General features: G+C 46.7%; 1 protein-coding gene across 1 annotated transcript; it reads right to left on the reverse strand.

The window, feature by feature from the left end:
- Positions 1 to 1,371: 1,371 nt before the first annotated feature.
- On the reverse strand, positions 1,372 to 11,828 carry Rpa2 (replication protein A2). Its single transcript, XM_032896683.1, has 9 exons — positions 11,670 to 11,828; positions 11,367 to 11,473; positions 9,657 to 9,758; positions 8,442 to 8,555; positions 6,576 to 6,650; positions 4,886 to 5,002; positions 3,681 to 3,788; positions 3,270 to 3,364; positions 1,372 to 1,968 (listed from the first exon to the last, which is right to left on the reverse strand). Exons 1-9 carry the CDS (start codon positions 11,677 to 11,679, stop codon positions 1,884 to 1,886), a joined length of 813 nt encoding a protein of 270 aa, XP_032752574.1. The 5' UTR covers positions 11,680 to 11,828; the 3' UTR covers positions 1,372 to 1,883.
- Positions 11,829 to 13,183: the final 1,355 nt, after the last annotated feature.

Consider the following 13,183-nt stretch of genomic DNA (forward strand, 5'->3'; position numbering starts at 1 on the left):
TAACCGCTGAGCCACCTCTCCAGCCCCCTTCCACCTGCAGTCTTAATTTCCTGAGAGCAAGCTGAACGTACAATCAGGAGACGCTGGGTAGTTTCTAAGGGCATGGGTAATACTAGTGTCCCAGCAGGCCGAGCACCTCATCCTGGATGAGCGAATGCAAGCTCTTGCACCTGTGCAGAGCAGCACGTTCAGGGGCCGGAGTGCACACTGCGGCCTGTGTTCAGCCTCACTCCCACAGTGCCCACCAATCATGTGACCACTGAAAGGCATCACATAACCAGGGGTAGGGCAGTCCATTACAAGCCTCCTGATGCTAATCTCTCCTGTTGCTGGTACCTAACCAAAAGTTTGGTGTCCAATAAAGGCATTTAACAACTTGTGTGTGTTCAAGCAAATGCAGGTGTTAGGTCAGAAGTCTTGAAACTTCTAGAACTGGAGTCACAGTTGTGAACTGCCTGATGTGTGTGCTTAGAACTGAACTCAGGACCTCTGCAGGAGCAGCAGGGGCTCTTAACCCCTGAGCTATCTTTCTAGGTCTCCCGGGCCCCTTTTTGGAACCAAGCTCTCATTATGTAGTCCTGGTTGCTTAGAACCTGGTATGTAGACCAGGCTGACCACAGAACTGAGATCCACTGGCCTCTGCTTAAGTTGTGATTTGAATTCTATGGAAAGACTTCCGCACAAAACCACAGCTTTGCCTACCTGGTAACTAGAGGAAACCGGGAACCTGTGAAAGTACCCTGTCATACAACCCACACTGGAACAGGTTTTGTTTTTTCTCTCAGCCATTTCCGTTGTCTAAGAATAGATCCACAACCAATAACATGACTGGTTAGCTGAGCCTTAGCTACAGGTGTGGCTCCTCAGAGGGAAGTGCTCTGTCTAGCAAATGTCCAGATGTTTACCGTCAGCAATCAGGGGGAGGGCTCATTTGTATGTTCCACACCATCAACTCCACTCCCAAATTAGTTTCCATTCAAGCCTTCTCTCTACCATTGAGAGCTGTGAGCATGTCTCCTCTCCTCAAGAACAGCCTTTGTTCTTGAGTCTCACGGCAGCCAGCCAACATGGCTGCAAGACCACAGCCAGCACCAACATTAAAGCCCTACTCAGTGCTGCCAGAGGCTGACCAGCCTTGTAGAAAACAGGCAAATGCTTCACCACTGTGAGCTGTAACCTCAGCCCAAGGTCTATTCACAATGTTTGGTGGCAATGGCACATGCTATGCACAACTACAAGCCCAAATCCCTGGAATACACACAATGGAAGATTTCTCTGTACACTGTACAAAGAGAAAGCAGACTCCGCCAAGCTGTCCTCTGACTTTCACACTCACATAATAAACACTAAAAATAAACCCAACATCTCAGAAGCTATTACAAGTGAACTGTTTTATCAAACATATGAACATTTATATTACAAACACAGTAACATTTCTTCCTCTCTGCCCAATGAGGCCTTCGCACAGAACCTCAAGCTCATTTAAACCTTTCAACTGCAGGCAGGACAAGGGGAAGGAAGGTAGGTTCTTCTTGGGCCCTTGGCCCTAGTATGGTTCGTTCTCGACGGAAGCCTTTCAAGAACAGAGGCTCCCAAGCATGACGCGGTCTGCTCTGCTCCGCTGGTCCTCCTTCCATTCCCACCATCCGTCTGGAGTCCTGACTAGCTTATCGGAATTTCTCTTAAGAAATCCTGCCCAGTTTACTTCTTTCTCAACTGCCTATCTCCTTTTGAACCTCTAAACAATAAGTGACAAAACAGAGAGCAATGCATTCCAAAAGGACTTCAGCTGAGACCGTCTACAGGGAACTTCTGTCCAAAACCTGCAGAGCTGGGAAGAACAGATGACGACAGCCCCGCGGGATGTCAGTTCCCAGAGCTCGTTACTCTGCGTCCGTGGATTTAAAGTGATCGTCATCCACTGTAGAGTAAATGTGGCCCTCGTTGCATAGAAAATCCACTGCTTGCCTGAAAGGAGAAAAAAAAAAAAAGGGGGGGGAGACCTCACTTTAAACCCAGTGTCTTCTGAATACAGCTGAGAAAGCCAACATCACCTTTTGTAATCCTTATCTTAGCTGTGAGTTGCTCAGTCACTTTGCTCGTGGAAGCCTCATGACATACAACCTAAGAATTGAGACTGCCCATGCGGACCAGGGCTACCAGGGCTGCCCTGGGTCGGGCCTCAAATTTCAACGTAAAACAGGGCTTCCCTTAAAATGCCAATGGAAGCTGACATAAGAGCCTGAAGCTGGGGTTTGGGATTTAGCCAGTGGTAGAGCTGCCTAGGGGGAAGCGCAAGGCCCTGGGTTCGGTCCCCAGCTCCAAAAAAAAAAAAAACCAAAAAAAAAAAAAAAAAAAAAAGAGCCTGAAGCTACCGTCAGCTCGCACATGGCATGCACACAGGGGTCTTCAGTCTCCCGTCCCTGGATTCAGGCCCCACAACCACATACTGATGCCTTGTACTTTGCCTATGGGCATTAGAGGAGCAGGAGGGGAAAGTAATTCAAAGTGTGCAACTCCTCCAAACCCTCAGGTCCTCAGAGACAGGAACAGCCAGAATTTAGTGACTCTGCACTCATCACCATAGTGACTTTGAGATGGACCACCACTAGCACAGGATGGGGAACTGGCCTGGGCATTACTTTCTATCTAGGCCTACCAGCACTAAATGGGTCTGTTTGTTCGAGACAGGGTCTCTTTATGTAGTTAGAGCTGTTCAGGAACTTGCTATGTAAACCAGGCTGGCCTTGAACTCAAGTATCATGAGTTCTTTCTTTCTATCTATCTATCTATCTATCTATCTATCTATCTATCTATCTATCCATCCATCCATCCATCCATCCATCCATCCATCCATCCATCCATCCATCCATCCATCCATCCATCCATCTTTCATCTCAGTTCACTGCACTGGAATCAGGAATCTGCTGCCTAAAACAGAATCACATCAAAGGAGCAAGAAGAGCTGTCTGATGCCTGCAGATCCAGAACAAACCAGCAAGTGGGGCAACAGTGCCACCTGTGAGCGCTTTTAACGTTTTTCACAGCTGCTCAATTCTCCCCCAGAGGCTGCTGAGGCCCCCCCCCCACAGCTTTCCCTGTGTGGGTCTCCTGCAGACCCCTCCTGCTTCTATCCTCCAAGTGCTGAGATCAGGTGAGAACCAGCAGGCCCGGATCCAGCTTTCCCTCTGCCACTCGCTTCTCACTATCAGAAGCCTGTGGGTGATGGGTACAAGTCTGCACCTCTAGGTCACGGACACAACACTTACTTGATTGAGGCTACAGGCATGTGCTGGAGCTGGCTCCTGAGATCCTGGAAGTTCAATCCTTCAGGTCTTGGGCAAGCCTTGATCAAATTCAGCACCTGGCAGTTCAGATTAAAAGACTTCAGCAACTACTCTGGGTCAGCTTACTCATGTAAGCCTGAGTCACTTCCTAAGCAAAGAGGCGCTGGGAAGATGGCTCAGGAGGAGCCTTGCAGAGAACCTGGGTTTCCACCCTCTCCCCTCCACTGGCATCAGGCATTGTGGACGTACACACATACATACAAGCAGGTAAGTACACACAAGTTAAAAGGGAGGGAGGTGTTGGTGTGAAGCAGGCTACAAGACCACCTTACATCACTTGGGAAGAAAAATCTCGGACTGTCCATGCTTTACATGGGTAAACAGGCAGCTTACCTGGTTCTGGACCACGGTGAGGCCATTTGCTGGCATGAAGTTATTCCCACTGAAGTTTCCTGGCTCACCCATTCCTGGGTTGCTCATAGATGGTCTCCCTACAGAGGCCTGAATTAGGAACACCATCAGAACATTAGAAGAGACACCACAGCAGCCCTACCTCAGACGATTTACTGATCAACTGGTGAGGAACAATCGCACCAGTTTTCCTAGTGACTATGCACACAGGAAAGCCACAACAATGAAACTTCATAAGGGAAGGAAAGTAACCTCCCAGTCCCTGGCCCCATCCAGCAAAGGATGCTCAGCACTGTGATTCCCCATGTGAGCTCACGTGAGCATTTATTATCGTGAGACCCTGTCGGGAGAGAAAAGGGTACGGGTTTGCCTGTGGGTGCAGATCCCTGGCAGAGGGCCTGCCTGCTACGGAAAAGGCCGAGAGTTCACGTCACAACACAAGGAGGGAAGCACAGACGCCCCACCCTCTTTTAGGTCATTCCTTTCTCTGCCTCCCACTATCAGGATTATCTCAAATAGTCTTCTCAACCAAGTTCTACCAAAGTCATCAGTGACTTCTCAAGTCACTGGCTGCTCAAGGCGTTTTTTTGGCCTTCACAACCTCTGACCTCTTAGCAGCGGACAATCCTGACCACTCCTCTCAAATGTGTCCCTCCAGTCTTCTGTATGCCATACTCTCTGGTTTCCTACTTACTCAGACTTTTCAGAACCATCAGTGCATCTCTGTACAGCGCCTGATGAACAGGTCATTAAGTGTTGTATCTACTGCAGAATGACAGAGGTGCACATGTCCTGTGAGGTTTAAAGCAGGCTGAAAACACAGCAGGATTTCCCCCACTGGTAGATCACCCAATCAAATAGCCTTTAAATGTCCATTGTTGAGACCCAAAATGCTGCTTGGCTTTGAAATGTTTGTGCAGTCATCTTGACACTGGGAAACAACTTACACTTTCACTGAGACTGAAACACAGTAGCAAAGCTCAGACAGAAAATGTGTTGAGGACCTAAGTGATGGCTGGAGATGGCTCAGCAGTTAGAGTTCTTCCAGACAACCTGAATTCGATTCCGGGTGGCACAAACTGCTTGTAACCCAACTCCCAGGGATCCCTCATACCACACATAGATACATGAATATAAACCTTAAGTTTGTCTTCTCAGGAAAGGTCAAGTTGACTTCAGCTACTCACCTGGCTGTTGGCTTTGCTGAGCATCAAGTGTGAATTGACCACTTCCAGAATGTGCGCTGTGAACTCGTTCATATCCTCCAGAGGAATGATCTTAAAGGCCACCAAGCTCTTTTTGTTCTATTAAAGAAGAAATAGAAGGAAAAGACAAACATGCAAGTGACTTTCTGGGCAAAACACGGCTTTTTCCTTGGTTACCTTTCTCTGGGGAAAATGCCTGTCACAGACTTAAAATGTGACCGTAAATGTGAACACATGTACCATGGACGCGAGGGAAGGCAAGAGGACAGCCTCGATGTGCTGGTTCTCATTTCCCACATCAAAACAGTTGTCCTTCTACTATACATACCCAACTAGGGAGCCCCAAAGCTAGAGATTCTCCTGTCTGCCTCCCAACTCCCCAGAGGTTTGTCAGAGGCTCTGGATAGCCACCTGGCTTTTACACAGCTCCTGAGGATTTGAATTCAACAACTCAGGTCCCTAACACTGGCATGGCAAGTTACCCAGTGGGCACTCTCCCACCCCTACTTAATTTTTTTCTTTTTTGAAGCAAGGTTTTGCAATGTAGCCTTGGCTGTCCCGAAGCATACCATGCAGACCTAGAACTGAGCCCCCTTTCCAGACAGGGTCTCACTATGTAGCCCTGGTCACCTGGAACTCGCTATGTAGACTATGGTGGACTCAAATTCAAATTTATCTGCCCCTGCCTCCTGGGGGTGAAGGAGAATGCCTATGTGCTACCACACATGGCTTTAATTTTAAGACAGAACCTAGATTTCCTCTCAATGAAGAGAACAAAATATCTTCTCATTTAATTTGAAGACTTGATTAAGGATAATTACTCATTCTTCTAATGAAGATGTAAATTCAGAAATTTTTATTACTTTTTTCCATATAGAACTTGTACTGTTGGGAGCCATGCCCTTAAAACCCTCCATTATTGATGTTAATATGGTTAGAATTAAGTATGACTGGGTTCATGGAAAATCCCCAGCCAGCTGCAGAAGACTAATACAAGTCTGGTGGTCAGGATGAATAATGATATGATAAAGTTCTCCTGCTGAGAAACACATCTAACGTCAAGACGCCCAATATGATGACCTGTAACCCTTCTGAAAAACCAACATCCTGCTGACTAATAGATATGACAAACCTGTGACCTTTCTGACATCCTGTCAACATCAGCCTACTCCCTGACCACATGAATATTGTGTCCCCTCCCTCTGTTACCCTTGTTATGGTAAAAAATCAGCCTTGGGAAAAATAGTCGCCTTCATCAGACTCTTGTCTTGGCGTCCTTCTTCCCGTCTCTCGTCTCCCATTCTCTTCCGGGTACTCTGCACCCGTTGTTGACATTGTATAGCCCAGCATTTCTGCAATTCACCCTATCCTACAATTCGCTCTATAGACTGGGATAGCCTTGAACTCACAGTTATCTGCCTGCCTCTGCCTTCCTTATGCTGGGATTAAGGGGGTGCACCACCACCACCACCTGGCACGAGACAGGTTCTCTTCTTGTTCACCAATCTGTATGTCAAGACAGCTTGCCTGTGAGCTTCAAAGGCTGTCTCCACCGTTTTCTCCATAGGCATGCTGAGGTTACAAGTGTGGCCTTAACTGTGGCTACAAGGATGCAAACTCACGTCTTCATCTACACCATCTCCCCAGCTCTGAGGCTACCGTTTTACTTTACCTGAAAAGACCTGAGGTGGCCAGCAACTTTCACGTATGTTTCTGGAGGAACCACAGTGTTCTCGCCACTGGTATCCTGACAAATAACATAAACACATCATTGTTTATTTACTTTCAGTTTTCTCATAGGTCTCATGTAACACAGGCTTATCTTACGGCCAGGGATGACTTTGAACGTTTTCCTGTTTCTGTCTTCCAAGTACTGGATTACAGGCCTGTAGTGTCTGACACAACTCATTCGGTGCCAGAGATAGAACTGCCTATTCTTCTGTTACTGTTTGTTTTGCTCTCTCACCCCCTTTTGAGGTATGAGACAGACAGACAGACAGAGAGACACACACAAGTTCTTCTAAATGCAGTCCAGGTGTCTTGGAACTGTGTAACTCAGAATGGTCTAGAACTTACAGCAAAATCCTTCTGATTTAGTTTCCGGATTGCCAATATAATAGACACGATCCAAGCACACAGGCTGGTTAACAATATTTAATCATTCCCCCTACATTGTGTATACTCTTGGTAAGTGAATGGCGGTCAGAAGACGTGGAAGTTAGTTTCTTATCATGTAGATCAGCATTAAGGTCACCAGCTGAGCTGTCTTATTAGTCCCTGGTCACTACTTCTTGCCCATAAGACTTATGTGTAACAGGTACAGGAGTGTCTGTGTACCAGCTGTGTTCTCAGTGCTGAGTGACCAGAAGATGATGTCAAATCCACTAGAACTGGACTTACAGACAGCTGTGGGCTGACATGTGGATACTGGGAATTGATCTTAGGTTCTCTGGAAGAGCAACCACTGTTCTTAACCGCTTAGTCGTTCCTCCTGCCTGCCTGGTCAATACCTTTAAACAAAATCTTGGTACACATCTTTTACTCCTTAATGTAAACTTGTTGGTCTTTCTCTTTTTTGAAACAGGTGTGTGTGTGTAGCCCTGGTGGTCCTGGTACTCTCTGTGTAGAGTTCTGGCCTTGAATCCAGAGATCTACCTGCCTCTGCTTTCTGAGGGCTAGGATTAAAGGCATACATCACCAAGCCCAGAAAGGTCAATGATTTCAACACCCATCAGTTTTGGGAAAACACACTGAATTTATACTCTTACTCTCAGGGTTGTACTGTAGTCATTTCCTCATTAAAAAATGACAAGTCAACAAGTGACTGATTTCTAGCTATCAAAGCACTGGGCTAAGCGCTACTCTCATACAGCCTAGAAACCCTCATTTTCAATGCTTACCCAGTCTAATCTACATCATTGCTGCCATTTTTATCTGGTCTTTTGCAAGTGACCTGTGCATCTTTGTCCATGTCTCTAAGGTGAAGCTACTTGCTTTCACTCTGGAGAGCTCTTTATAAAGTGATGGAACCCGTCCAAGTATGCTTCCCACTCACTTAACAGTATTTACTTACTCAAGGCCACTGTGTGGTGGGCACCACTCTAGGTAATGGGGAAGAGAGCAACCAAGAGAAAAATCTTTCTTAGAGAATTTACTTTCTACTCTCTTACACAGTATTTTAGGTGGTTTTAAATTTTTATGTGGTCAAATCTATTAAGCTCTCACTTTATCTTTTTTTTTTTTTTAAAGATTTATTCATTTATTATATATAAGTACACTGTAGCTGTCTTCAGATACACCAGAAGAGGGCATAGGATCTCATTATAGATGGTTGTGAGCCACCATCTGGTTGCTGGGATTTGAACTCAGGACCTGTGAAGAGCAGTCGGTGCTCTTAACCGCTGAGCCATCTCTCTAGCCCACTTTATCGGTTTTTAACCTTTGGTATCTTGATTATGAATTTTTACACCAAGGAAAACCTTTAGAAGGCTAAAACTGAAAGAGCTGGATCCACTTGGATCCAAGAGCAGACACTTACATCTGTGTCAACCCACTGGCGAACGTCCATGGGTGCTGCGGTCATGTCGTCTATTTTGTAGACAATGTTGGTCGGCGCTTTCTCTGCATGTCTGATTATTCCCACAATAGTGACCTAGAATAGAAAAAGAAAAGAAACACAGTCTCATTTTCCTGGAAATCAAAGATGCACACATATAACACAATTTATGAAACATTTTTTGAGATAGTCTCACTAGTTTCATGGGTCTGACTGGCCTCACACGTGTGAAAATCCTCCTGCCTGCCTTCTGAGTGCCAAGATTACAGGTATGAGCTGCCATGTCCAGTCCAAAGCTTACCTGTTTATATGCATAGAACACATTCATTAAGGAAAACTGAGAAACTACTCTTGCAAGCAAGAGAGGCTCCAACAGAAGAATGCCTTCATACACTTTTTTTTTTTTAAAGAGACAGGGTTTCAATGTGTAGGCCTGGCTGTCCTGGAACTATACAGATCAAGCTGGCCTGGAGCTCAGAGGTCCACTTGTCTCTGCCTCCCCAGGGATGGGATTAAAGGTGTGAGACACCACTGCCCAGCTTTAAAAAATACTTTTCAGGGGGTTGGGGATTTAGCTCAGTGGTAGAGCGCTTGCCTAGCAAGCGCAAGGCCCTGGGTTCGGTCCCCAGCTCCGAAAAAAAGAAAAAATTCAAGTTAATAAAAAAAAAAAAAAAAAAAAAACTTTTCAGAAAATATTGTTATATTACCATTGTGCGTATGTGTGCCATGATCCAGAGGTCAGAGGATGTAGTTCTTTTTCCAGTGTAGAATGTGGAGACTGAACTCAGGTCATCAGGCTTGTGCAAAAGGCCCAAGCATTCATTTCTACCCATAGAACATGTTACTAGCTATCTACTTTTCGATTAAGCAAGTCTTAATTCCTTTTCCTTGCGTGAATGCATATGAATGGTGTGCACAAATGAGCAGACAGATGTGCAATGAATGCCTCTGCAGAGGCCAGAGGACATTGGGCCACCCGGTCTAGCAATATTGATTTTATTCCCTTGAGACAGTCTCTCACTGAACCTGGAGCCAGCAAGCCCCAAGGATCTTCCTGTCTCTGACCCCACGGTTTCATAATCACTCCTGGCTTTGTACATGGACATGGAACTGAGGTCTAGTGCTCATGCTGGCCCTGCCATCTTTCCACCCCTTATATCCTATTCCTGCACGGTCCTTCCACAAAATCTCACATACCTGTGAAATCTCGACATCCCCAATTTTGAACACCTCATCAGTCAGAGTAGCAGAGAGCAGCTGAGATATGGTACAGGGCACAATGTGCTGGGCTCGGGCTCTCTGCAAAGAGAAAGGACGCATCACGTCAACCTGAGAGAGTAACAACCATTCACCGAAGGTCTCCATGTGCCAAGCACTCTGAATATACTACAATCCCGAAACTTCAAACCAAGTTCTCCTTGCTTCAAAGAGACAGAAAACAAGGCCAGAAAGTTAACATTTGACTCATCTGCCTCTCCCCTTAAGTGCTAGGGTTCACAGTGTTTGCTACACACGGCAAATGCCACACTTTTGAATTCACATCCACACTGATCTGATACTAGACCTCCAGGTGGAGAAATGTTTGTATCATAGTGTGGTCACAAAGAAAAGGTCAGACTAGAGTCAGGACAACACAGGAGAGCCTGCCTTTAGAACAAACCTTCAAAAGCACATCTCAGGGCTAGACAGTGGTGGCCCATGGCTTTAATCTCAGCACCCAGGAGGCAGAGGCAGGTGGACCAAGGCCAGCTTGGTCTACAGAGTAAGTTCCAGGACAACCAGGGATAGACACACACGCACACACGCACGCACATGCACCCCTCTGTCTTAGAGAAGTGGGGATAGCAAGAGCAAATCCCAGATCCAGCAAGAGCAAAGTGTTCAGGACACCACAGAGGCAACAGGCAACCTGTGTAGTCCTCGACGTAATCCCTACACTCAGGAGAGACAGGTAGTAGGGTCACCACAAATTCATGGTCTACACACAGCAGGTTCCAGGCAACACACAAATGGGTAGTAAAAACTTGTCTCAAAAACAGAACGAATGAAACGGCACAAAAGATAAGCCTTTAACTCAACACTATCTCTGCTTAAGCAGAATACTAATGTAAACAAAAGACCACATCCTGATACATTATGGAAAGAAGCCCCTTATTTGGGATCTCAGAATGTTTACTGGTAATTTCAAACACCAGAACCGTACAGAGTGAACGTTTCCCAACTATCAGGGAAACTGAGGCAGAAAGGCAGGAGAATCACCTCAGCCCTATCAGCCTAGGCAACAGAGGTACATCCGATTCAAAAAAAAAAAAAAAAAGGTAAAGAACAGTTAACCACAAGTTAAGGGCAATTACTCAGTAAGCCTTAGAGACTGCTTGCTCCCTACCCCTAACACTACGATGAGCCTGGTGGCTACACATCTTTAGTCCCAGCCCCAGAGGTAGAGAGGCAGGTGGATATCTGAGTTCCAGGCCAGCCAGAGCTACACTGTAAGCCTGTCTCAAACAAACATCCCCCAAACACTTGGTCATACAATGACTACGTTCTTCCTGTCAAATACCAACAGGAATGAACCCCAAACCTGTTCTGAACACAGTGGACTCTTGTTCTTTAGGCTTTTTAGTAGTCCCAGCTGTGGATGGGCACCGCGACATTTAACTCTGCAAAAGCATACTTTCTGAGCGGTAGGGCAGGAAAGTGGAGGCCGGCCCAACCACAGCACGCTTGCCAAACACTTAGAGAAAACGGTTACCCAGTTCACCAGACAAAAGAAAAAGTAGGCAACCCACAGCTTCCGAACCAATTGGGGTGCCACCCTCCCCCGCAAAACCACGTTCCCTCCTGGACCAGTGAGGACCTTCGGGACAGGAGGACACAAATGAGAACAGAGCGGGTCACTCTACGTACTGATTTCTTCTCTGCCTGCGACGGTGTGGGTGACCCGAAGCCACCGGGAGACTGCGTGTAGCCGCCCGCTCCGCCATAGGAGGAGCTGCTGAAGCTTTCGAATCCGCCTGGTAGTGAACGACAGAGTCAGAATCTGCACGGCGCTCCCCAACTCTGTACCTGGCAAACGCTGTCCCCACCGCCCCAGCCACCACAATCCCCCTTCCAGCCTCAAAGGCCGCCGCCCCGGCCTCCGGTCTCTCGCTCCCGCCCTGCCCTCCCACGCGCGAGTCTCTGCCTTCTCTCCCGCACGCCCGCCATTACTATTCCACATCCTGGTCGCAGTTTTCCTGAGAAAGAGGCCAAGAAGCTCGGACACGGAAAACAAGAAGACTTAAGAAGTGTTTGCCGCTCCGGCGTGGCGGCGTTGTAGCTACTTTGCACTGGCGCCACAAATTCCTTCCCGCGAAGAGCCAGCTAATCAGCGCCTGGGACACATCTACCTTTAGCCAATCAGAACTCACGAATCTTACTTTTTCCGGTATCAAGGCCAAGCTTAAGAAAAACACACGGCCCCAAGAAGAAATGGAAGCCCGCGCGGCCATCTTTACTGTGGGCGAATTCCTGACAGGACAGTATTCAAGAAAACAACCAATCAAAACAATACTTCCTGGGCCAAACACATGTTCTCCTCACCCCCCCATCCCCGGCGATTGCGCAACCCCTTGCATGTCCTTCCGCCGCTCGCTAGCTCCACCCCCGCCCCGCCCCCCATTCCCGCCAAACTGCGAGTTTGCCTTTAAAGCTGAATCTCAGGAGCTGTGGTAGAAGTCACACTTTCGACGTTGGTGCTCAGTTGTGGCATGCCATTTGCAAACTTAAGAGACTCAGTACTAGGGGCTGGAAAGATGGCTCAGCGGTTAAGAGCACTGACTGCTTTTCCAGAGGTCCTGAGTTCAATTCCCAGCAACCACCTCTTGGTTCACAACCATCTGTCATGAGATCTAATGCCCTCTTCCGGTGTGTCTGAGGACAGCGACAGTGAACTGTACATTAAATAAATAAATAAATATTTAAAAGAGAGAGAGGGAGAGAGAGGGAGACAGACTGACTCAGTACTAGTCTCACAGGTCCTCGTGGGATTACTTATTTTCTATAAGAAATTAAAATCGCCAGCACTCTGGCAGAAGCAGGAGGATCTCCGTGAGTTCGAGGCCCTCCTGGTCTGCATAGCAAATTCCAGGCTAGCCTGTGCTACATGATGAAACCCTGTCTTAAAAAATGAAATAAAAGAAATGAAATTTTTCCTGTAGAGTTACAGATCGTCTCCAAGATTGTTGCTCTTATAAGAAACCTCATGGAGGCCAGCAAGATGGCTCAGCAAGCCAGGTTACCTGAGGTCGACCCCAGAGACCTGCAGAGTAGAAGGAGAGACTCAACTGTTAATCCCACTGAAGGAGAGTAAAGAGTGTTAGCTCTTTTTTTTTTCCTCTTGGTGAAATTAAACAAGCTTTATTTTGTTAGACATGGCTACCTCCCCAAATAGATGTTTGAGAAAACATTGAACACACAAGGTGAGGTGAGGTTTATATTATGCCCCCCCCAACTGCAAGAATATGGGCATTTTCAAGGGTTACATAGTAATTTGGCCAAACATTTCAGTATTATTTGGCAGAACATTTATCAGGGTGAAGATCAGGGTATAGGATGTGGAACCTGTCAAAATTCAGAAAATGGGTCAAGACCTGGTAAAATTAAGTTTTACAGAAATCAGGAATGAACTTATTTTGAGGGTATAATAAGATGGCTTCCGATGTTAAAATGGAGGCAGGCTGGTC

The sequence above is a fragment of the Rattus rattus genome, chromosome 1 (assembly GCF_011064425.1).
Source record: "Rattus rattus isolate New Zealand chromosome 1, Rrattus_CSIRO_v1, whole genome shotgun sequence".
In the NCBI taxonomy this organism is placed as follows: domain Eukaryota; kingdom Metazoa; phylum Chordata; class Mammalia; order Rodentia; family Muridae; genus Rattus; species Rattus rattus.

Bases quoted from the DNA above. Each gene is read 5' to 3' on its own strand.
- Rpa2 (XM_032896683.1), bottom strand. The intron at 9,759-11,366 runs GTACGTAGAGTG...TTCTCTTTGCAG, and splicing joins CGCAGGCAGAGAAGAAATCA to AGAGCCCGAGCCCAGCACAT. The intron at 3,789-4,885 runs GTGAGTAGCTGA...TTCCTAATTCAG, and splicing joins TCAGCAAAGCCAACAGCCAG to GCCTCTGTAGGGAGACCATC.